General features: G+C 38.5%; 1 protein-coding gene across 8 annotated transcripts in view; it reads right to left on the minus strand.

Moving 5' to 3' along the window:
- The window catches only part of LOC118657918 (ankyrin repeat and KH domain-containing protein 1), a 129,534-nt gene extending 104,312 nt beyond the window's left edge, over positions 1-25,222 (minus strand). For 5 of the 8 annotated variants that reach the window (XR_004968142.1, XR_004968141.1, XM_036312626.1 and 2 more), the window contains exon 1: positions 24,771-25,222. Coding sequence is in view for 6 of the 8 variants with exons in the window: in XM_036312626.1 (XP_036168519.1) it covers positions 24,771-25,061 (291 nt within the window). In the remaining 2 variants the exon portion in view is untranslated. The remainder of the gene's footprint in view (positions 1-24,770) is intronic. The other 3 variants (XM_036312631.1, XM_036312627.1, XM_036312632.1) reach the window with 2 other exon arrangements.
- Between the last annotated feature and the right edge of the window lie 543 nt (positions 25,223-25,765).

The raw sequence follows: 25,765 nt of genomic DNA on the forward strand, positions 1-25,765 counted from the left end.
TATATATTACTATAGAGCCAAATACAGAGTATATGTATCATATAACATTTTAAAAATCCAGGTTAAGGATTTTCAATCCTCTCCCATTTGTTTCTCCAATATTTACTGAAGTCCTGTTTTATACAAAGCACCATGAAAGCACAAAAATATGGTAGAAGAAATAAGTCAAAGACTCAAACAATGATTACAAAAAGGCTTAAAAGAGAAATAAATGCTACAACTATACACAATAGAAAGAAGTTACTTCTAGACTCAGTAATCTAAGAAGACATCGCACAAGTAGTATTTGAGTTTGGTTTTTAAGGAAGCATAGAATTTCAACAGGTGGTCAGATGGGGGAAGCGGGGATAGAGGTGGAAGGGAATGAAATAAAAAACAGGCTTGAAGATGCATTTGAAAAATGATGACTGGTCCACACAAAAAACATAAGGTCCTCTTCATACATTGCTAATGATGCAGCCACTGTGAGAAACAGTTTGACAGTTCTTCAAATATCAAACATACAATTATCATATGACCCAGCAATTCTACTTCTATGCATATGTATATATGAGGATTGAAAACATATATACATGTTCACACAAAAACTTGTACACAGAAGTTCATAGCTGCATTATGATATAATACAGACATAAAAATGGAAATGGAAATGTCCATCAATTGATAAATGGATAAACAAAATGTGGTATATCCATACAATGGAATATTATTTAGCCATAAAAAGGAATAAGTACTGACACATGCCAGAATAAAAAGTTATATGAAAGGTCCAGCATAAGCAAATCCATATAGACAGCAAAGAGATTAATGGTTGACTGAAGAGTCAGGGAGGGAGGAATAGATGTGATTGCTAACAAGTCTGAGATTTCTTTCTGGAATGATGAAAATGTCTGAAATTAGATAGTGATGAATACTGCATAATCTTGTAAATGTACCATAAACCACTGAATTGTACACTTTAAAATGTTAAATTTTATTATATGTGATTATATCTCAATTTAAGAGTAGAATTGTGGCTTTAGAAAGAATAACTGGGGATAGATTTGAGTAAGATCATGAAAAAGGTGATAGACTGCTCATTGCCTACCGGTCACCACCAGTAAGAAGACAGAGAACCAGTAGCAATATCATTCTGGGTGTCAAAAATGTTAGTATCACATACACATGACAGCATATTCTTAAGTACTTGGGAAGGATCAAGTTCAGAAGAAAAACATAAAACAGGTATGTGCCCCTTGCATTCTGAGAGCTTATAAACACTGAGTTTAATTCTCCATCCAATGTCTTAGAGTGCATATAAATTCATTTCAATCAGCAATAAAATATAATGGAATAAATACTGCAGTAGAGATCAGGAGAAATAGGTTCAAGTGCTAGTTCCATCAGGCATATCACTCAGCTTTTCTGATATTCTGTTTCTTTCTCAATAAACAAAGACAATACCTGCCTCACCTACCTTACAGTGCTATTGAAATGATGAAATAAGGTAAAAACACTCTGAGGATAGTAAACACTATATAAATGTAATTTTTAGGATATAATTCTATTTAATTCTAACTCTTTTGTTCTGTCTCTCACCAGTGTTTATCCTTTATTTATGCCTTTAAATTTTTTTTTAAAAATATATATTTTTATTTATTAACTAGAGCAGGGGTGGGCAAACTTTTTGACTCGAGGGCCACAATGGGTTCTTAAAATGGACCGGAGGGCCGGAACAAAAGCATGGATGGAGTGTTTGTGTGAACTAATATAAATTCAAAGTAAACATCATTACATAAAGGGGTACGGTCTTTTTTTTTAGTTTTATTCATTTCAAATGGGCCAGATCCGGCCCGCAGGCTGCAGTTTGCCCACGGCTGAACTAGAGGCTTGGTGCACAAAATTCATGCATGGGGGTGGGGCGTATCCCTCAGCCTGGCCTGCACCATCTCACAGTCCGGGACCCCATGGGGAATGTCCACCTGCTGGCTTAGGCCCACTACCCATGGGGATCAGGCCTAAGCTGTCAGTTGGAAATTTCTCTGGCAGTCCTGGACCCCTTGCTTCTTACTGCCGCCTGCACACTGCTCCTTGGCACTCAGATGGCTCCCGCCACTGCTGCTGCGCTCACCAGCCATGAGCCCGGCTTCTAGCTGAGCAGTGCTCCCCCTGTGGGAGCACACTGACCACCAGGAGGCAGCTCTTGTGTTGAGTGTCTGCCCCCTGGTGGTTAGTGTGCATCATAGGAACTGGCTGTTCCACCATATGGTTGCTTAGGCTTTTATTATATAGATTGATTTCAGAGAGGAAGGGAGAGGTAGATAGAAACATCAAAGATGAGAGAGAATCATTAATCAGCTGCTTCCTGCACACCCCCACTGGTTGGGATTGAGCCCACAACCCGGGCATGTGCCCTTGACCGGAATAGAACTCAGGACCCATCAGTCTGCAGGTCGACGCTCTATCCACTGAGCCAAATCACTAGGGCTATCCACTAATGCTATCTTTTATGCCTTTTGAAACTGGAAGAATGACACTCACTGAGAATCAGCATTCACTTGAATTTTCTTTTTTCCCCCCATTCATTTTTTTCCAGTTTTCTTGAGATATCATTGATATCAATATTGTATAAATTTAAGGTGTACAACATAATGATTTCATATTGCAAAATGATTACCAAAGTAAGTTTAGTTAACACCATCAATTCAGTTACAATTTTTTTCTTTTTCTTGTGATGACCACGTAAATTGTCAAATGTAGTTTTAGCCATTTTATATTTAAGTTTTGACCCACGTGATCAAAAAACTTGAAATATCTAGAACACTTGGGAAAATCTTAAGTTCCCAGGATTTTATAGTCACATATAACTAAACACATAAGTGATTTAAAGATATTTGTGTCAACCAGATGTGTCAAAAGCACTTAATTCTATTATTATTTTATCCTATCTCCTCTAAAATTTTATAATGTGGAATCAATTTTTTTAAAACCCAGTTATGCCTATTACTTTGGGAATATTTGGGGATTACTTTTAGCAGTTCATAAATATCTTACTGATAAACCCACTGAAACACATACTCTTGAAATTCAGAGTGACATAGCATCACCTCAATATATATCTGGCCAGCAAAAGTGGAAACCATTTACAACTACATGAAAATAGTAAATAAGACCAATTCTGTACATTTAATAAAGGCTTGGTGGCATAGTACCAAAAAAAGTCTATAAAATGGGTAAGTCCAAATTTATGACATATCTAATGAAATTACTCTTCATTATGCAAAGGAATATAAAGTCTCATAGTTTCTTATATATTGCTGAAGGATTACAGAAATTCCCCTTATTGGCTGATGATACATGTACACAGCTCATCTCTATACATCAGCTTCATTCAGCAGCAAACATGAAATACCCACCTAATAGTGGTATTTGCCAATGGCAAAACTGTTTATTTCAAGTCTTAAATGTTGCAGATTTTTCTTCTACCTCTGATAAGGTACAAAAATAAAAGGTGGAAAAAATAGGACAAGAGGGAATCTGGCGCTGCCACACACACACACACAAAAAAACAACTACCTGTTTTTGTCTTGTAGGTAATCTTTTCTTAAATGCTAAAGGCAAAAATTTTGTCTTTCTTCTCAAAAGTCTTGTTTTAAATCTGTGTTTAAAAAAATGAGCGTGGTTTGTAGCTTCAACTAGAATTTAAACAAAGGGGTGGAAGAAAACAGGAAAAGCATTTTTTATCCCACTTGACATTTCAGAAATGAACCACTGGATGGCAACAGTTACTAGGGAGATTAACCACAGAATCTGCTTTTATCGTCTTAAAAACAAACAAACAAAAAAACAGTCACCCTGGCCAAAATCTAGTTAGAAAAATCACTTATCAATCTAATTATGATTTGGCCAAAACATGCTTCCACTAAAAAAAACAATTTATATCGCCCAGCAGGCATGGCTCAGAGGTTGAGCATTGACCTATGAACCAGGAGGTGATGGTTCAATTCCTGGTCAGGGCACATGACCAGGTTGTGGGCTTGATCCCAGTAGGGGGCATGTAGGAGGCAGCTATTCAATGATTCTCTCTCATCACTGATGTTTCTTTCTCTCTCTCCCTCCCTCCTTCCCTCCCTGAAATTAATAAAAATGTATTTTTTAAAAACCAAACAACTTATATCAAGTGTAAGGAAACAGTATAATTAAATTTTCAATAAGATTAATATATTTTAAGTCATATAATAGTAAAAATCTCACTCTACATTTGTCAATAATCAATTATTACCTTCTCTAACACTATATTTCTGGAATAGCAATTGCTAGTTAAAAGAGAAAAGAACTCATTAAAAATGAATTATCTATCATAAAACATGTACATTATACATTTTTTTCTCTAGATAGGTGGTCATATCATGCAATTAGCATGATACCACCACCAAACTCTCAAATATAAGTAGAAAATACACTGTTTTACATAGAATAACTTTTAACAGACAAGCAGAGTATATAATTTTTATTTTTAACAAGTTAATTTGTATTTTATGTTAGGGACTAAAATATTAGTAGCCACAAATTTTGTTTCCACTAACCTCTATAAAAGAATTTATTTTTAATGATTTCAGAGAGGAAGGGAGAGGGGGAGGGGAGAGAGAGGAGGGGGAGAGAGGGGGTGTGAGAGAGAGAGAGAGAGAGAGAGAGAGAGAGAGAGAGAGAGAGATCAATGATGAGAGAGAATCATTGATTAGCTGCCTCCTACATGAACCCTACTGGGGACTGAGTCCCCAACCTGGGCATGTGTACTGACTGGGAATAGAACTGTGACCTCTTGGTTCATAGGATGACGCTCAACCATTGAGCAGCACTGGCCGGGCTCTACTAACTTTTAGAATAATCATCACTCCCATGAATTCCACGTGGAGCTATGAGAAAGCTAAAGGGAAGGATAAATCTTTATTTTACACCACCGCTCTTCACAAACCTTCAAAAATGAAGATCCTGCCCAACTGAAGCTCTCTTAAGAAATTCAGATTTGAAAATTAAAAATAAGCTAAATAAAACATTTTAAACTTCTAAAATACACATTTTTAAAAAATGTACTTGCTATTTCTCCTCTCTTATTTAGTCTATCTATAGGATAGACCAACATGTCTTGCCTTTCCCCACCTAAATTAAGCCCTCCCTCTTCTTTAAGTCAGAATCGCCACTTACACCAATTTTAGAATGCATTGGTTTACTATTGATTCCTAGTTGGAGCAGCAAAAAGGCTGGGTTAGTATTCCAAGAAATAATTACTGAAGGACACAGAAATTCCTTTTTGCAAAACACACAGTACTCTAAAAGTTCAACAGTAGCATCCATCACAAACATGCTCCAAGAATCACTCAAAGGGAGAAAGTAACATAGTTACAATTCAGGCCCAAATAATGATAAATTTAGGAGTGAATTTTGCTGATACATAAGGCCCAATATAATAAGCAATAACATCCTGAAATACTAGAATGAAAAGGCTATATTCCCTAACATAAATACTTCTCAAATTTCTTTCTACAAGGAAAACTGTATTCCCAATTTCAGACCTACAATTCTCTTTTCACAAAACATAAATGGTATTTTGGGATTTCTTTAGCTTTACACAGCACAGAAGAGAACATCATGTTTTTCCTAAGTTAAAACTGGAGAAAGTTAACTCTGCTCAACTATAAAAATTTCATTTCTAAACTATAGTTTATATAAAATCTATTATTTTCTGAAGTCTGTAATTAAAAATGGGAGAAAGGAAAATCTTTTACAAAATAATTACCATTAAGAATTTAAAAACTAGGTCAACATTAATAAAAGGCCTCATATTTATCAGCATATTCCATTTATTATTCCATACAATCATCTTACCTATTCAATGAAATAGAGAACTAATCTTTATTTTAGTTATTTATTTATAATATATATTTATTGATTTCAGAGAGGAAGGGAGAGGGAGAAGAGATGGAAACATCAACGATGAGAGAAGCATTGGTCAGCTGTCTCCTACACACCCCACACTTAGGATGGAGCCTGCAACCCAGACATATACCTTGACCGGAATTAACCCCAGGATCCTTCAGTCTGTGGGCCGACGCTCTATCCACTGAGCCAAATCGGCTAGGGCCTAATCTTCATTTAATATAACAAACTCAGAAAAGGTAAGTGGCTTGCCCAAGATCACATAACTATGCAGGTATCTGAAGCCATGTATTTCAGATTCCAAAGCTCATAACCTTTCACCAGATCAAACTGTATTAAGAGAATCTCCTAAACAATGAAGTATAAGTAAAACAAATACTAAGCAATGAAGAAAGCAGAGAATCTAAAAGGACTGCAATGTTTCAGTTTAACAGTAATAGTAATGTCAGGAAAAAAATGATTTAAATTACATTAAATGTAATAAATTATCAAGCCAACTAACTCCTCTATGCCAGAGTTCTTAAACAGACAAATTCTGTTTTCACTTAGTAATTTCTGGCAGCTACATCTACATTATTTCTAATCAGCACATGTATGATAACATTTGTGTCACAATAAGTTTTTAAAAAGAAGATTGCTTACATATTCATTAGAAAAGCCACAGGAATCAAGTATCTGGCAATTAAGAACAAGAAAATCTTATTGTTGAAGGGAAAAAATATTACTCTATATTTTCCCTATTATAATAAATGGGTAAGACTGAAGTTAGAAAGAAGTCCTGGCTTCTGCTCATTATTCTAAACTGAGGCCCGGTGCATGAAATTTGTGCATGGGGGAAGGGAGGGTTCCTCAGCCCCGCCTGCACTCTCTCCAATCCGGGACCCCTTTAGGCCCCAAACCAGCAGTTGGAGATCCCTCTCACAATCCAGAACCGTGGGCTCCTAACCACTCATCTGCCTGCCGGCCTGATCCCCCTAACTGCTCTCCCCTGCTGGCCTGGTCCCCCTAACTGCTCTCCCCTGCCGGCCTGGTCCCCCTAACTGCTCTCCCCTGCTGGTCTGATACCCCTAACTGCTCTCCCCTGCCAGCCTGATCACCCCAACAGCCTCTGCCTCTGCCTCTGCCCCACCACAATGGCTTTGTCCAGAAGGATGTCCGGAAGACGTCTGGTCTAATTAGCATATTACCCTTTTATTAGTATAGACAACAGGCATTGAACACTCAAAAGGAATACTCAATTTTAATAAGTTAAAAGAACTCAAACACCCATAAACTTCCAATTAATACCTATAAGGGGAGGACAGCATAATTACTAAGAGCAAGAACTTGTAGAATACCAGCCCACACAACTCACAGTATGATCTTAGATAACTTGTTTTACCTCTCAGCTATAAAATAAAGACAACAACTATATCACAGAGTTGATGATGATTAAAACAGTATCTCTAAACTTGCACAACAGTGCTGAACACATGGTAATTGCTCAACAAATATTGTTATTATTACTATTAATATTACTACTACTACTATTATTAAGGTCAGTTTCTATATTCTTATTTTCTACTCCACAAAAATAATATAGAATTCATTATACTTGTTTTAGACTAACAAATAATCTGAGCATATTAAGCACTACATATACATTCATTCAACATTTATTAAGCATCTACTATGTGCCAGACATTCTATTATATACTGGGAACATAAGACATGCCCTGGCTGGTGTGGCTCAGTTGATTGTTGTTCCGTGCACTGAAAGGTCACCAGTTCGATTCCCAGTCAAGGTACATGCCCAGGTTGTGGGCTTCCAACCCCAATGGAAAAGGGGCATGCAGGAGGCAGCCCATCGATGTCTCCCTCTCCCTTCCTCTCTCTCTAAACAAGAAATAAAAACATATTTTTAAATAAATGATTCCTGCTCATTAAGACAGATAATCAAATAAACGCAATAACAGACACTATATCATATACATAACATCAGAGCACAGAGGAAGGAATGAATGGTCAATTCCAAATTAGATAGTAATGAAGAAAATCAGAAATGACAACTCTGAAACAAAAAGGTATCCAGGATTTCTGCTGAGAAACCAAGATGGCGGCATAGGTTAACGCCGGAGATTGATGCCTCAAACAACCACTTCAGAGATATAACTAAAGGACAGAACGGACATCACCCAGAACCACGGGAAGGCTGGCTGAGTGGAAATTCTACAACTAAGAGGAAAGAGAATATCATACCCAGACTCAGAGGAGGCGCAGTGCTGAAGTGAAATACTCAGGTGCGGAGTGTGCGCGCGGAGCGGGCTGGCGGCGGAGGGCGCGGTTGTTGTTTTCAATCGGGAGGGAGTTTCAGACTCTGAGCTCCAGATCCGGGCGAGTCTCTGGGGACCGAGACTCAAACGGGAGAAACGGGACTGTCTGGCTTCGGTCGGAACTCGAAGGCAGCTTTCTCTCCGAGGTTTGCAGCCATTGCTGGGGCTCTGAGAGGCAGAGCCCCTGGGGAAGGAACTGAGAGTCGCCATAACTGCTTGTTCCGCCCGCCCTGTAGATCCCCGGGGACCCGCCCCGCCCAAGCCCTGCACAGAACCATTTGCCGGATAGCCTCAGGCAAAGGCTAGATTAGCACCGCCCTAGAGATCCAGCACAGAAGCCCTCCCACTACAGACACAGCAGACTCTCATAGCCAGTTAGCCTGGAGGTCAAATCACCCCGGTATTGCCGACATCAATCAAGGCTTAAAGGCGGCAAGACTGCGGACAAAGACCACTAGGGGGTGCACCAAGAAAGCATAAAAAATGCGGAGACAAAGAAACAGGACAAAACTGTCAATGGAGGATATTGAGTTCAGAACCACACTTTTAAGGTCTCTTAAGAACTGTCTAGAAGCTGCCGATAAACTTAGTAAGGCCCTCGAAAAGACTGGTGAGACCGCTGATAAATGTAGTGAGATCCTCAAGAAATCTAATGAGACCCTCGATGTTGTGATAAAGAACCAACTAGAAATTAAGCATACACTGACTGAAATAAAGAATATTATACAGACACCCAACAGCAGACCAGAGGAGCGCAAGAATCAAGTCAAAGATTCGAAATGCGAAGAAGCAAAAAACACCCAACTGGAAAAGCAAAATGAAAAAAGAATCCGAAAATATGAAGATAGTGTAAGGAGCCTCTGGGACAGCTTCAAGCGCACCAACATCAGAATTATAGGGGTGCCAGAGGATGAGAGAGAGCAAGATATTGAAAACCTATTTAAAGAAATAATGACAGAAAACTTCCCCCACCTGGTGAAAGAAATAGACCTACAGGTCCAGGAAGCGCAGAGAACCCCAAACAAAAGGAATCCAAAGAGGACCACACCAAGACACATCATAATTAAAATGCCAAGAGCAAAAGACAAAGAGAGAATCTTAAAAGCAGCAAGAGAAAGAAACCTAGTTACCTACAAGGGAATACCCATACGACTATCAGCTGATTTCTCAACAGAAACTTTGCAGGCCAGAAGGGAATGGCAAGAAATATTCAAAGTGATGAATACCAAGAACCTACAACCAAGATTACTTTATCCAGCAAAGCTATCATTCAGAACGGAAGGTCAGATAAAGAGCTTCACAGATAAGGAAAAGCTAAAGGAGTTCATCACCACCAAACCAGTATTATATGAAATGCTGAAAGGTATCCTTTAAGAAGAGGAAGAAGAAAAAAAAAGGTAAAGATACAAATTATGAACAACAAATATGCATCTATCAACAAGTGAATCTAAGAATCAAGTGAATAAATAATCTGGTGATCATAATAGAATCAGGGACATAGAAAGGGAATGGACTGACTATTCTTGGGGGGGAAAGGGGTGTGGGAGATGCAGGAAGAGACTGGACAAAAATCGTGCACCTATGGAAGAGGACAGGGGGTGGGGAGTGAGGGCGGAGGGTGGGGCGGGAGCTGGGAGGAGGGGAGTTATGGGGGGTAAAAAAAGAGGAACAAATGTAATAATCTGGACAATAAAGATTTAATTTTAAAAAATAAATAAATAAATAAATAAATAAATAAATAAAAAGGTATCCAATAGGATGGGAAAGAGTGACAACAGTGACAGCAGCAGTCTATAGTAGTAGTAGTTACGAACATCGGCTTTACAGAAAGAAGATACCTGGACTCAAATCCTGGCTCCATCATTACTAGATGAATAACTTTGTATATGCTACATAATATCTCTAAGCTTCAGCTTCCTTACCGGTAAATTGGGAATAATATCACTTTCTTCATATGGCAGTTGTAAAATTTGAGAATATATAAGTAAGCATTTGGCCCCACAGACAATAAGCACTCAGCATTATAGTAGTTATTATGATTCTAAAAGCCAAAGCAGTGAAAGCGAATGTACCAGGGCATATAATAGCTTGATAGGTTCAGAAAACTACAGCAATTTGGTATAGATAGAATATAAAAAGCAAATAAAGTAGGGTGCAGCAAGGATAGGGTTGGGAAAACAGACAGAAGCAAAAATCCTAAATAACCTCTTATGGCATAGCAAGGAATTTGAATTTACTCTTTATCTAAGGCAGTGGTTCTCAACCTTCCTAATGCCGCGACCCTCATGTTGTGGTGACCCCCAATTTCATTGTTACAAATTGAACATGATGAAAGCATAGTGATTAATCACAAAACAATATGTAATTATATATGTGTTTTCCGATGGTCTTAGGCGACCCCTGTGAAAGGGTTGTTCGACCCCCAAAGGGGTCGCGACCCACAGGTTGAGAACTGCTGATCTAAGGAATGAGAAGGCTTTTTGCCAAAGGAGTGACATGATTGAACTGGCATTAGAGAAGTTACTCTGATAACACAATAGAGGAAAAAGTAGAGAAGTATAATCTTGGAAGTAGATAGAGCCCAGGATTACTGCAATAAGTGCAGGTGAAAGATGATGGTTTGATTTACAGCAGAAGCAGTTAGGATACAGCAAAAGGGACATACAAACAAGATTTACAAACAAGATTTTATATATATATATATTGATTGATTTCAGAGAGGAAGGGAGAGGGAGAGAGATAGAAACCTCAAAGGTGAGAGAGAATTATCGATCAGCTGCCTCCTGCACACCCCCTACTGGGGTTCGAGCCCACAACCCAAGCATGTACCCTGACCAGGAATCAAACTGTGACCTCCCCTGGTTCACAGGTCGACGCTCAACCATTGAGCCATGCCATCTGGGCCAAACAAGATGTTAAGAACAAACCTACAGGACTTAGTGCCTGCTTAGATGTGTTTGGTGATGAGACAAAACAGATATGAGCTCTGAGGTTTCTGAGGACAGTGACTAGTTTTAGGGCAATACAATTTACAAAGGGGTGAAAAGGATATGGGTGGAGGGGGAAAGGATGAGTTCAGTTTCAGAACTGGTGAACCTGAGATGTTTATGGAACATATATACAGTAGGCAGTTGAAAGGCCTCTTAGCTGATCACTAAAACAAATGAGACAGGGAAGAAATATTGATATCTAAGAGAAAACTGCTAAGAATAAATTGCAAATGCCAAAGGTCCTGAACTAGAACATGCTTGGAGAGTTTACGGAGCATAATGAAGCAGTTGTGGTTTTGCTCAAACATGAGCATAAGACAATCTTATGCCGATGGGCTTTGTAGCCTTTCATGTAAAAAATCACTGCCCCTTTAAATCTTCTGCTTGAACCCCATCAAACTACTGAAGACACCCAAACATCAAACTTTACAGTGATCATCCAACCAACATAGAGCAATGATTCATTCATTAGTTTAGAATCTTGGACTGTCACAAGACCATGAGAAAATTAAATGAGGTGATGCAATTAAAGTGCACAATGCCTAGAACAAACACTCAAATATAATTTGTTAATATCTGAAAGGAGTTTACAAAGGCAAATATAATTTGAATTTTAAAAATGACCTTGTTTTCACATTCCCTGAAATGTTTAGTTCCTGAAAAGACTGATGTCTTTAATAATCAGGGACCACATTTTTCCATCTTTATAATTCCAAAGCCTAGCACAAAGCTTAACAAACAGTAGGCTTCAGATAAATTATTGTGGAATAAATAAATCCACTCTACAATACTAATCAGAATTTTCAAACAGACTGCCAAGGATTCTAATCTCTGAAAGATATAATTTTATTATGCAAGACGTGAGTTCATTAAGAAGGCCTACCCAAAACTAGACTCTAATTTTCTTCTGTAGAGAATAAGTGAATAATAATTGTAACAAATTAGCAACAAGAAGATCATACACAACAGTAAGTACCTTTGATACTGTATTATTGTATTATTCTAAATTTTGTTAGAGTGGTAGGTTATAGGTCAAATCCATGTACCTGATTTAAGTAATCCTATATAATAAAACCCTAATATGCAAATCAACCAAACAGTGAAACAACCGGTCGCTATGATGTGCACTGATCACCAGGGGACAGACAGTCAACACAGGAGCTGCCCCCTAGAGGTCAGTGTGCTCCCACAGGGGCAGCGCCATTCAGCCAGAAGCCGGGCTCATGGTTGGCGAGCGCAGTGGCAGTGACGAAAGCCTCTCCCACCTCCGCTGCAGGTGGGCGGTAAGGAGCAAGGGGTCCCAAACTGTGAGAGCCCCAGACTGTGAGAGGGATGTCTGACTGCTGGCTTAGGCCCGATCTTCAGGGAGATCTGGTCTAAGCCAGCAGGTAAACATCCCCCAAGGGGCCCTGAACTGTGAGAGGGTGCAGGCCGGGCTAAAGGACCCCCGCCTCCAGTGCATGAATTTTGTGCAACAGGTCTCTAGTCTTAAATAACGGTCTCTTCAAATTAAAAGAAAATAAACTTTTCTTTATTAACTTGTCAGTCAAGTCCTAAGTAAAATGGATACTAAAATATAGTACAGACTCTTACTGTTCATGGAATTAAAATAACTAGTAATTTAACATAACTGGAACCATTTGAGCAATGACACCCAAGATTTATTTTTGCAGTTTAATCACAAAGGTGATAACACTGGCTTGGGTGTCAAGCAAATTGTATGCTACTTAAATATTGAATTCACACCTCTTATGCAGTTGTTAGAAGATACCAGATGCAAAAACTCGATAACTGCTGTTTGATGTTATTTGTTTATTATCGTGGAAAAAGAAATTCTGTCCATATTCTTCTTGCAGACTATAGTCCACAATAGATGGACTCAGACTACAACTATCCAAACCAACCATCTCCTCCCATTTCATCTTTATCTCCTCTCAAGCATTTTTCCAGGCTTTGTCAGGGAGAAGATGCAAGAAAATAAACACTAATACTATGACAACTTGCTCTTCTGGTAGCATGACAAACACAGATTTAAATCACATGAGTTTCCCCCTCACACATATATACCTGTAGTATATACAAAAGGAGCAGAAACTTCAAGAGCTGGAATATTATTACTAGGGGTGGGGAGAAGGTCTTTTGTATGTGACCACAAATTCTGCAGCATATTAAATACCCCCCATTTAATTTCTTTTGAAGACCAAATCAAGAGAACAAGAACAAGCCAATAACCTGTAGTAGCCAAAACAATCTCAAAAAAGAACAAAATTGGAGGACTTACACTTCCCAATTTCAAAACTTACTGGGGAAAAAAAAACTATAGTATCAAGACAGTATGAAACTGGAATAAGAAGACATGTAAATCAATAGAACAGAAAAAAACCCTCACATTTATAGTCAATTGGTTTTTGACAAGGATGACAAGAAAATGCAATGAAGAAAGAGTCTTTTCAAAAAATGATGTTGAGGAAAACTGGATACCCACATTCAAAAGAATAATGCTGAGCCTCTACCTCACACCTTATATAAAAATTAACTTGAAATGGACCAAAGACCTAGGTGTAAAAGCTAAAACTGTAACTCTTAGAAGAAAACAGACATAAATCTTCCACTTTGGATTACGCATTATTTCTTAGACATGACACCAAAGCACAAGCAACAAAAGAAAAAATAAATACTGGTACATATAAAAATTGGGCTTCACCAAAATTCAAAAATATTAATGACATAATCAAGAAAGTGAAGAGCCCTAGCCAGTTTTGCTCAGTGGTTAGAGCGTCAGACTGCAGACCAAATCCCGAGTTTGATTCCAGTCAAGGGCGCGCACCTCAGTTGCAGGCTACTCCCAGCCTGGGCACTCTTTGGGGCGTGTGTAGGAGGCAACCAATCGATGTGTTTCTCTCACATCAATATTTATCTCTATCTTTCCCTCTCTCTTCCACTCTCTCTGAAAAATCAATGGAAAAATATCCTCGGGTGAGGAGAGAGAGAGAGAGAGGAAAGAAGGAAGAAAGGAAGGAAGGAAGGAAGGAAGGAAGGAAGGAAGGAAGGAAGGAAGAAAGAAGACAACCCACAGAATGGGAGAATATATTTGCAAATTATACATATAAGGGACTAGTACCCCAAATAAACAGTCTTTTTTCTAAAAAAAACCAAAAAAACCCCCAAAACCCGATTCAACAATAAAAAGACAAGTAACCCAATCAAGATATGGGGGAAATATTTGAATAGACATTTCTCCAAAGATATACTAATGGCCAACAAGTACATGAAAATATGACCAACTTAATTAGTCACAGAGGAAATGCAAATCAAAACCACAATGAAATACCACTCTAAGCCCTAGCTGGTTTGGCTCAGTGGACAGAGAATCTGCCTGCAGACTGAAGGGTCCTGGGTTTAATTCCAGTTAAGGGCACCATGCCTAGTTGCAGGCTCGATCCCCAGTAGGAAGCATGCAGGGGGCAGCCAATCAATGATTCTCTCTCATCACTGATGTTTCTATCTCCCTCTCTGAAGTCAATAAAAAATATATTTTTTTAAAAATACCACTCTATACCCCCCGGGATGACTTAAATAAATAAATAACAAATGTTAGCAAGGATGTGGAGAAACTGGGACATTCATACATTGTTGGTGTAATGTAAAATGTTGCATCTACTGTAGAAAACACCTTGGTAGTTTCTCAGAAAGTTAAACAGAGTTATCATATAACCAAGCAATTCCACTCCTAGGTATATACACAAAAGAACTGAAAAGATATGTTCATGAAAAACTTGTACACAAATATCCACAGCATCATTTATAATAGCCAATACACGTAAATAACCTAAATGTCATCAAAAACTATCAATCAACTAAAAGTAGTATATCCACAAAATAGAATATTATTCCAATGATACATGTAGAAACCTTGAAAATAATATGCTACGTGAAAGAAGGCACAAGACTATATATTGTATGATTCTATTTATATAAAATGCCCAGACAAAACAAATCCAGGGAGAAAGTAGGTAGATGATTACCAGTGGCTGCAGGGAGTGGGGAATGGTAAATGACTGCTAATGGGTACAAGGTTTTATTTGGGGGTGATAAAAATGTTTAAACCACTGAATTGTATACCTTAAAGAGTAAATTTAAATTCTATGTGTGAATTATATTTCAATTTTTAAAACTTTGGAAATTTGAACTTGAAGAATACTTCAGAAATTTGTTGAATTTCCTATTTTGATAAATATACTATAGTTATGTAAGAAAATGTCTTTGGTGAATGTACACTGAAGAATTTAAGGGTAAAGCAGCATGATATATGCAACCTACTTTCAAATGGTCTCAAAAATAAAGTATTACTTTTTTATTTATGGAGAGAGAGAGAGGGAATGGAACAAAATGAACATAATTGGTGAATCTAGGTAAAGAGTACATGGGAGGAATGCCTTGTACTATTCCTGCAGCTTTCCAGTAAATTTGAAATTATATCAAAATAAAAAGTAACAACAAAAAAAGAATGTATCCAATATAATTGGACTACTGCCTCTTTTGGGATATGCTCTTTAATGATAATGTTTCACATTACTAAATTTAGCCATTGTAAACTTTTAAAAGACAAAAATAAAATGTAGAGACTTAGCAGAAAATAAATAAAAGCATAGAAGAAAAAATAATTAAAAGCTGATAAGAGCTGAAAGTCCTTTTAAAGTATATCAGTCAAAGTTATCAATTGATATGGCCAAAACTTTACCTTCTGAATAAGATGTTATAAAATGCCTATGTGAAAACTTTTAAAATTCTGTATCATTAAAGAAATACTATAGGTTCATTCATCTAGGTTTAATATCATATTGAGATAATTTTTCCAAAACTCACCTCATCTCTAATCATATAAAGGATTAAAAACTATTCCTCTGAGATCAACCAAAGAACTTGTATACATATACACACAACCCATGGACACAGATAATAGGGGGGTGAAGGCCTGAGGTGGGGACAGGTTATAAGTGGTCCATGGGAGAAAAAGGTATTACATAAAGATATATGTAATACTTTTGACAATAAAGATTTAAAAAAGAGAAAAAAGAAAACCAAGTATTCTTCCTAGCATTTAACCAATATATGAAGCATCATAATCAATCACGAATACTCAATAAGAGGACAAATCCGGAAAAAATATGGGTTATATTTCAGAAATATCTACTCATTCATGGAGGACATCAGTAAGTGCTCAATCTCTCCTTTTTAGTATTTTGTCAATATGTTGATTTGCTAATATCTATTGTGATGAAATAATTACACAAGATTTGTACCAAAACTTGTTCTCACCCATACGAATTTACAGATTCAAAGCAATTCCTATCAAAAGCCCAATAGCATATTTTTGCAGAAATAGAAAGACCCATCCTAAAATGTATGTGGAATCTCATGGGACCCTGAACAGCCAAAACAATCTAGGAGGTGGGGGGACAAAGTTGGAAGACTAACACTTCCTGATATCTAAACTTACTACAGCACTAGCTGGTTTTGCTCAGTGGATAGAGCGTCGGTCTTGGACTGAAGGGTCCCTGGTTCGATTCCAGTTAAGGGCAGATGCCTGGGTTGCAGGCTTGATCCCCAGTGGGGGGCGTGCAGGAGGCAGCCAGTCAATGATTCTCTCTCATCAATGAAGTTTCTATCTCCCTCTTCCTCTCTCCCTCTCTGAAGTCAATAAAAATAAATACATATTTTTAAAAATTTACTACAAAAGCTACAGTAATCAAAACAGTGTGATACTGGCATAAAGGCTGATATATAGACCAATGAAATAGACCCCAGAGGCCAGAAATGAACCCTCTCATATATGGTCAATCAATTTTCAACAAAGATGCCAAAACAATTTGATGTCAGAAAAGAGTCTTTTCAACAACTAGTGCAGGAAAAACTAGACATCCACATGCAAAAGAATAAAGTTGGACCCTTATCTTACACAATATACAAAATTTAACTCAAAATGGATCAAAGACCTAAATAGGAGCTAAAACTATAAAATTCTTAAAAGAAAACTTGAAAAAAAATCTTCATAATATTGGAATTGGCAGTGACTTCATGGATAGACCACCAAAAGTATAGACAATAAAAGAAAAAGTAGATAAACTGGGCTTCATTAAAATTAAAAACTTAAGCATGGAAGGACAATTTCAAGACTTGAAAAGGCAATCCATGAATGGGAGAAAATCTGCAAAAATTCACATATCTGATAAGGGGTTAATACCCAGAATACATAAAGGACTCCTATAATTAAACAATTTAAAAAACCACAATTAAAAAATGGGCAAAGGACTTGAATAGACATTTCTCCAAAGAAGATATACAATGGCCAATAAGCACATGAAAAGATGCTCAACATACTCTAGCCGGGCGGGTCAGTTGTTGGAGCCTTGTCCCATACACCAAAAAGTTTCGAGTTGTTTCCCACTGAGGCACAACCTGGGTTGTGGGTTCCATCCCAGGTCAGACACAAATGGGAGACAACCATCGATATTTCTCTTGTTTCTCTCTCAAATCAATAAACATATCATTGAGTAAGGATTTTTATTTTTAAAAGATGCTCAACATCACTAATCATCAGGGAAATTCCAATCCAAACCCCAATGAGATAAAATTTCATACCTATTAGGATGACTATTATTTAAAACAAAACAAAGCAGCCCTCGCCAAGTAACTCAGTTGGTTAGTGTCATCTCAATAGGCCAAGGTTGCGAGTTCCATCCCCAGTCAGGGTACATACAAGAATCAACCAATTAATGCATAAATAAGTGGTACAACAAATTGATGTTTCCTTCTCTCTCAAAATACATACATACAGAAAATAACAAGCACTAGCTAGAATGTGGAGAAATTGGAACCCTTGTGCAATGCTCGTGGGAAGGTAAAGCTGCTGTAAAGAACAGTATGGTGGTTCCTCAAGAAATTAAATTAAATTAAATCATATGATCCAGCAATTCCACTTCTGGATATATACCCAAAGAACTGAGAGCAGGGACTCGAACAGATATCTGTACACCCATGTTCACAGTAGCATATTCACAACAGTAAAAAGGTAGAAGCAATCCAATTCCTCAATAATGGATAGACAAAATGTATAAATATACAGAATGGTATTCAGCCTTTAAAAGGAAAGAAATTCTAACACATGCTACAAGTATGAACCTTGAAGACATTATGCTAAGTGAAATAAGCTAGTCACAAAAATAGAAATACTGTATGATTCCACTTATTTGATATACCTAGATTAGTCAAATTCACCACAAAAAAAGTAGAAATGTGGTTACTACGTGTTGGGGAAGGGAAGCTGGGATATTACTGTTTAATGGATATAGAGTTTCCATTTGGGCAGACCAGAGTTCTAGAGATGGTTGGTGATGATGGTTACACAACAATGTCAATGTACTTAATGCCATTCAATGTACACTTTCAAATGGTAAATATTATCTTATATATATCTTAACACAACTTTAAAAAAAATGGTTAAAATGGTCATTTTTATGTGATGTGTATTTTACCACAATTAAAAAAAAAAAAGGAAACTTGCTGTCAATCTAACTGTCCTCACTACAAACTGTTAAACATATCAAACTTACCTTGGCAACTTAATAAACTGTTTCTCCTGTGCAATTCTTTAGTTCTTAGGGCTAATCCCTGAGGACACACTTGGCCTTTCTCTTTTCAAAATTGCACACTAATGCCGGTGAATCAAACCACTAGGATACAATGGGATATCTACTTTTTAAAAAATTGATTTCAGAGAGGGAAAGAGGAAAACAAGGATGTGAGATAGATACATTGATCGTTGCCTCCTTAAGGAGTCCCAACTGGGGATCTAACTCACATCGTAGATATGTGCCCTGACAGGGAATCAAATCCACAACCTTTTGGTGCACAGAATGATGCTCCAACCAACTGAGCTACACCGACCAGGGTGGGATATCTACTTTAAAAACAAAACAAAACCACCCTTTCTAATACTGAAAACAGAATCCATTAAGTTGGGGGGAAAAAGAGAGAGAATTGGAGTATGTGTAGTGGAGAAAGAACAAAACGTGCTCTTTGACAAAATAGTTGCTATATTTCAGCCTAGCAAACAAAAAAGAGCCTTATATACAACTTTCTGTTCTTCCTAGTTTAGGTAAAGTTGGCCAGAAGAAAAGTAAACCAGTCAGTCAACATAAGGAAATCAACTTCATTCACAGGAACCATACAGTCAGTAACTACTAATAGAAAAGCATACATTAATTTTTACAAAATAATTAAAGTGTAACAATATTGCAAAACAAGTGTTTCCATATTGGCGAAGTTGCAAATGTTGGTGCAAAGTTGGGTATATGCCTTTCTTTGTTAGTGGTTTTAATATTTCTAATTCTTTAAAAATGAATAATGACAAGGCCTGAACTTTTCAAGTAAGTTCAATTACAAAATTACGTTCTATGCTCATTGGTACACCTTTGGTTTCCTTAATATATTGATCTTCATGACATCACCAATTTTATTAATTAATATAAAACTTTTCCAACAAGGTCAGGAATGGATTATATGGATTATATACAGATTAAATGCCTAGAGAAAGGCATTTCTTAAGCAACTAATTAATTCATTGGTACAATGCATCAGAAGAGAAACAGTAAACAGAACAAGCTAGCAGGTAGGATTAACTAGAATGGGAGTCATGAGACCTATTTTCTATTACAAATTAGCTGTGTGATCCTGGGTAAGTCATTTAGCTCACTGGTTCTCAAACTTCTGAGGCTTTACCTAGGGTCCTGACATGAAGTTTCCAAATTTGATATTTTGTCAAATACAGATATGGTAAAAATTCATTTTGCAATACTAGGAAGGAAATTAAAATAGAAAACGAGTAGGGAAAAAACAGCTTTATAAGATATTCACTACACTGTCCTTAATTTTTTTTTTTTTTTTTTTTTTTTTTTTTTGAGAGAGAGAGAGAGAGAGAGAGATCTAATTTGTTGTTCCACTTATTTATGCATTCATTTGCTGAGTCTTGTATGTGCCCTGACCGGGGATCAAACCTGCAAACGTGGCCTATCAGGATGACACTCTAACCAAATGAACTACCTAGCCAGGGCCTCCTTGCTTTTCTCATTTCACTTTATATCTATGAAAACTTCAACAGGGACTAAGCAAACATGTATTGGAGAAATAGCATTCTGTAACCAAAACCTTTGCCTATTTCTTAATCTGAGGAAGCAAAATAGCATGGCTTCTGGATTCAGTATTGAATTCAAATCCTAGTTTTACCACTACTAGCTGTGTAACAGTTTAACATTTTTTTTGTCTCTTTTTTTATTCATCACTTCTCTGAGCCTACATTTATTTGTCTATAAAAATGTAGATAATATACCTACCTCAAAGGGATGTTGAAACGATTAAATAAAATAACGAAAGTATCTAGTACGATACAGGCATTTAATAAGCACTCAATAAATGGTAGCAGTTACCTAAAAATGAGATGAGATAGAATTATCACCAAGATTCTATGACTTTATAGACAAGCAACAGGAGAGGAAAATTATAAATAAATAAGGTCCAAGAAAACAGATATACTGAAATAGTTCACTTATAGTGGGTTAAAAAATAATTTTTTTATTTCTTACGACTTTGGATTCTGAAGGAAGGTAAAATTGGACACACACAAAAAATTGGTAGACTCATTTCTTTATACTTGCCAACTCAAGACTTATACTTTTAAAAACTGTTTTGCTTTCTTTAAAGCAACATATTTTATCTTATCTTCATCACTGAATCAGAAGTCTAGAATTGATTTTTAGAGGGCATCTAGTACATCATAACTCTACTACCAGATAGACTCAGAAAGAAATGTCTTTAAACTCATCCCAAATACTTCATTCTTAATACGTTTTATCACTTTGTTTACATAAAAAATCTAAATCCTTCTCAAATTTACCATTTAAAAATCTCATATGAATAGTATGTTATCTTTTGTGTAACAATGAGAAAAATAAAAATACATACTTGTATTTCCATAAAGAATTTCTGAAAGAATATATAAGACATTAAAGGTGTAGCAGGCAGGATACTTGGGAGCAGGGATAAGATCAAGACGTTTAACTGTAGCCGAAACCGGTTTGGCTCAGTGGATAGAGCGTCGGCCTGCGGATTGAGGGGTCCCAGGTTCGATTCCGGTCAAGGGCATGTACCTGGGTTGCGCGCACATCCCCAGTGGGAGATGTGCAGGAGGCAGCTGATCGATGTTTCTCTCTCATCGATGTTTCTAACTCTCTATCTCTCTCCCTTCCTCTCTGTAAAAAATCAATAAAAAATATATTTAAAAAAAAAAAAAAAAAGACTTTTAACTGTATTTGTCTTAATTTTACTTTGACTTATGAACTATATGAATGTAATCATTTATCAAAATGTACTAAATAACCACCAAAAAAACAACCACCTCAAAACACACCTGTATACTTCAAGTTTCACAATAAGGTTTTCCTCCACCCATACCAATCAAGTGTTTTGACCCACCATTCATGCAACCATACTCATCAACATATCATTTGATATGTAAAGTCTTTAGGCTTTACAGAATGAAATTTGTGCAAGGTTGATACTCATGCTATAACAAATCATTATAGTTAATAACATGCAACTTTTCCTTCAATAAACATCTCCAATCTCTCAAATATTTGCTCACTAGAATATAAAATTCTATTTCCTATTTCTCACTTCTGATGATAATTTATGGAATAAAGCCCTTCTGCCTTGAACAAAGTCCCCCATAAAGATTTTTTAGAAATTCACTTTCCTGGACAATAAATAAAATTTTCAAAAATAATATAGTATTGCCGTTTGGAGTGACTCAATTGGTTGAGCATCGTCCTGTGCATGGAAGGGTCACCAGTTTGATTCCTGATTAGGGCACATTGATGTTTTATCTCTTTCTCCCTCTCCCTTCCTCTCTGAAATCAATAAAAATATAAATAAATAAAACATCTATGAAAGATGAAAATAAAGATTTTCGTATTATTCATCAAATGCCAGTTCAGTGAGTGCTTCTTGGAGATCATTATTTATAGTCTTCACACTGGAATTTCAAAGGCAGTAATAAGGGAGAAGACAGCTCATCTTGTCAGGCAGAAAAAAGGTAAGAAATTCGCTTGGGCAAATTTCACTCCCAAAGGCACAGACGATACAGTGGCTACTAGATACTCCAGGAATTTCTTCTTTATGTGATATGGGAGAAACAGGACGTAGCAAAATTTCCTTTCTCCACAGGTTAAGAAAGAATCTATAGATACACTGGGCATCATTTTAGACCAGTCTCTGGGTATCCAGAAAGCTCCACTCCAAAAATGAGGTCTATATATATACTTAATACCTAAATCCTTTTTAAGCACAGAAAACTGAAGTAAACAGGAGACTAAGGGGTTCTTCTACCATTAGCCTAAATGGGTATAAGAATCATAAATAAATAATTTCTATAATAAACATAAAAACAAGACAAAAGGCATCCAGCAAGTGTGACTCAGTGGTTGAGCAGTGACCTATGAACCAGGAGGTCACAGTTTGATTCCCGGTCATGGCACATACCCGGGTTGTAGGCTCAATCCCCAGTGACGGGAGTGCAGCCGATCAATGATTCTCTCTCATCACTGATGTTTCTATCTCTCTCTCCCCCTCTCCCTTCCTCTTTCTGGAAAAAAAAAAAAAAAAAAAAAAAAAAATACATATTAAAAAAATAACAATTTCACCTCAGGAAATCTGGGGGATAAGGTTGCATAAAGCAATACCCATAAATATAGCTTGTTCAAAAGGAATGAATAATGGAATTCTTTCTGAAACAATTGGTGATCTCTGTTTGTGCTAAACATTGAAATTCAGTGCACACACACACACACACAGACAAAAGGTGTGGATTTTGCTCATAGCTTTAACCACATGGTATGCAGACTCCACATGAAATTCTGTGTCTGAGTGTGTGTGTGTACAAGCCTCACAGAAATGGTAGAAATGGTTACTTCAAAAGCTCATTTCCCAGATATAACACATGAGCCCAAAGAGTTAGAGATTTACGACTTTGGAGGCTCACTAGCGCTCTACCTCTGAAATTTAAGAATACCACTTATTATGTAAAAGCTAATGAGTGATCTTTTATCTCACCTGTGATAATTTAAAAATAGTCCAGAAAATCAAGAACATCATCTTTCTATCACTCTTAGACCAAAGCAAACCTTTCTATCACTTTTAGACCAAAGAAACTTCTTTTAAAGTTTCAAAGAAAAATAGAGTCTAAACATGTTCCCACTTTATTTTATAGATAAAAAGTATACATGTTCCAGGCTCACCTCTTGTCAAGTTTCATCAAAGATACAGACATTCAAGGGACTAGCTCCCTTACAACGCACACAGTGTTTCTTCCAAAGCAAAATGTTGGGGTCAGAATGTATGAAGGTTTTGAATCTAAAGGAATCCCTGCTTAGATCCAGAATGTAAAATAGTGAACTAACTGTATTCGGCAACCCACAAATACAGTTTCTCCTATTCCTCTCAAATACAACAGCCACGATACTTGTCCACAGAGAAATCCCTGTACTTTAGCACCAAGAACAGAGGTTAAAATAACTGGTCATAAGGGATGAACTAGGCATCTTAGAACCCAAATAGAATACTCTGAGCACTTAGAACAATAGTCATCACAGTGCTATGCGATAGCCAGGCCATAATCAAGGGGGAAAGTACATATATAAAATATCTCCTTTTCCCCTAGAGCCCAAAAATTGATGCCTTATCATCCTAGGTTGCTCAGACCTAAAACGTGTCAGACCTGACACGTAAGAGTCAAAAGAAGGACCTGATTACTAATTTCCCTCACTTCAAAAGATGTCCATAGGATGCCTCACTTTCTCCAAGCCTAAAAATCTCGGGTTCAGCTCTCCTGCTCCTCTGTAGTTGCACAGGAACTTCCTTCTCCTAATTTCATAGAAGGTCCCAGGTGCAAGGCTCACGTGATTGCTCGGGGTAAAGCCAGGAAGCTCCTTCACACTCACCTGTCTCCAACTAAAGAAGGGAATCAAGAACCCGACTTCCATACACAGGTAAAGCAGAAGGTAAATAATTGTCCAATCCCTCAACTTCAGCGAGCCCTGCCTCCCTGTCCTGTCTCAGTCTCTCTGTCTCGCTCTCAGTACCAAGGGCAGAGACTCTGGCAAGACCCCGCCCCCCCCACCCCCCCAACTCCAAAGCGGGGTAGGCGGGAGGGAAAGCCTGGCCTGGCGAGTCCTCGTTCCCGCGCGAAGCTCAGAGACCACAGGACTCCCCATTGTGGGTCTACGATGGTGACGGGAACCGGTCCGGCTCGAACCACGGGCTGAAGAGTCAAGCTGAGGGAGCACTAGGCCCGCACCGCTGCCACTGCCGCCTTGGAGCCCATCGCTGTCAGCGGACTCCGCCCGGGCAGCGGGAGGGTGGCCCCAGCCCTGCACCAGCCCACGAGCTTTCATGCCCCACGTTGTGTGGGAAGTGGGGGGGGGGGGTCCTGGAACCGTACCTCTGACACTTCGTCCTCGTCGCTGCCAGAGGCACCACCTCCACCCCCGGTCCTCAGCACAGCAGCCGCCAACTTGAAATCCAGCGCCGCGTCCCCTACGCCCGCACCACTGCCGCCGCCACCGACTCCCGGGGCAGGCCCAGCCTCCCCAAAGAGTCTCACGGTGCGGATCCCCAGCCCGACCCCTCCCGGCGGAGGCGGCTCCGAGGCCCCGGCTGGGGCGGATCGCGGAGCCACAGAGTCCAAGTCCTCCTCAAAGGAGGTGCCGCCGCCTCCGCCGTCGGTCAGCATGCTTCGCACGCGGAGCCGGAGACACTGCAGAGTCACTCGCGGCCACCGCCGCCGCCAATCCCGGGAGCGAGAGAAGCAGCAGAAGGAAGAAGCGTCTCCTTCCCCCCGTCCCAGTAGCGCCACTAACTTCTCACTGCCTAACCTGCTGCCTCCCGCCCCCCACACTCGCCACTGGCTACAGCTCCAAAGAGGCTGCAGATCATTGGCCAAAGTTACCCGTCGCTCAGGCTCTTCGTCACGCGCCGCTCGCTGGCTCGGGGCCCCCAAGCTGCGTTGACCCGCGCAGGCCTAGGCGGTTGCGAACACCCGCCTTCTATTCCGCGCGCCCTGACTTCCGGTCTTTTTCTACGTCTATTGGTCAAATTCTCTGACTATCGCGTCACGACCTTAAAGTGGATTGGTTGGCCTTGTGGTCAGTCATAGTGACGCCTGACAGTGGGAGACTTTATTGGCGCCGTAAAGTGTCGGTCACTGTGTCACAGGACGTCGCGTGGTACAATTGGTCAGGAAGAGTAATATTCATCCTGCCCCCATCTGAGGTGACGGGAAAGGGTTGGGGAATTTCCACTTTTGATAAAAATGAAGGCTGAGGTGACGACTTGCAAGAATTGGTGAGATTTGGAGTAGAATTCGCCATGCGCGCGGGAAGCTTCTACATCAAGTAAGCAAGAGACGCGGAGATAACGCAACTCCCACCTGTCGCT

This window comes from Myotis myotis, unplaced genomic scaffold (assembly GCF_014108235.1).
Source record: "Myotis myotis isolate mMyoMyo1 unplaced genomic scaffold, mMyoMyo1.p scaffold_m19_p_6, whole genome shotgun sequence".
Taxonomy (NCBI): Eukaryota; Metazoa; Chordata; class Mammalia; order Chiroptera; family Vespertilionidae; genus Myotis; species Myotis myotis.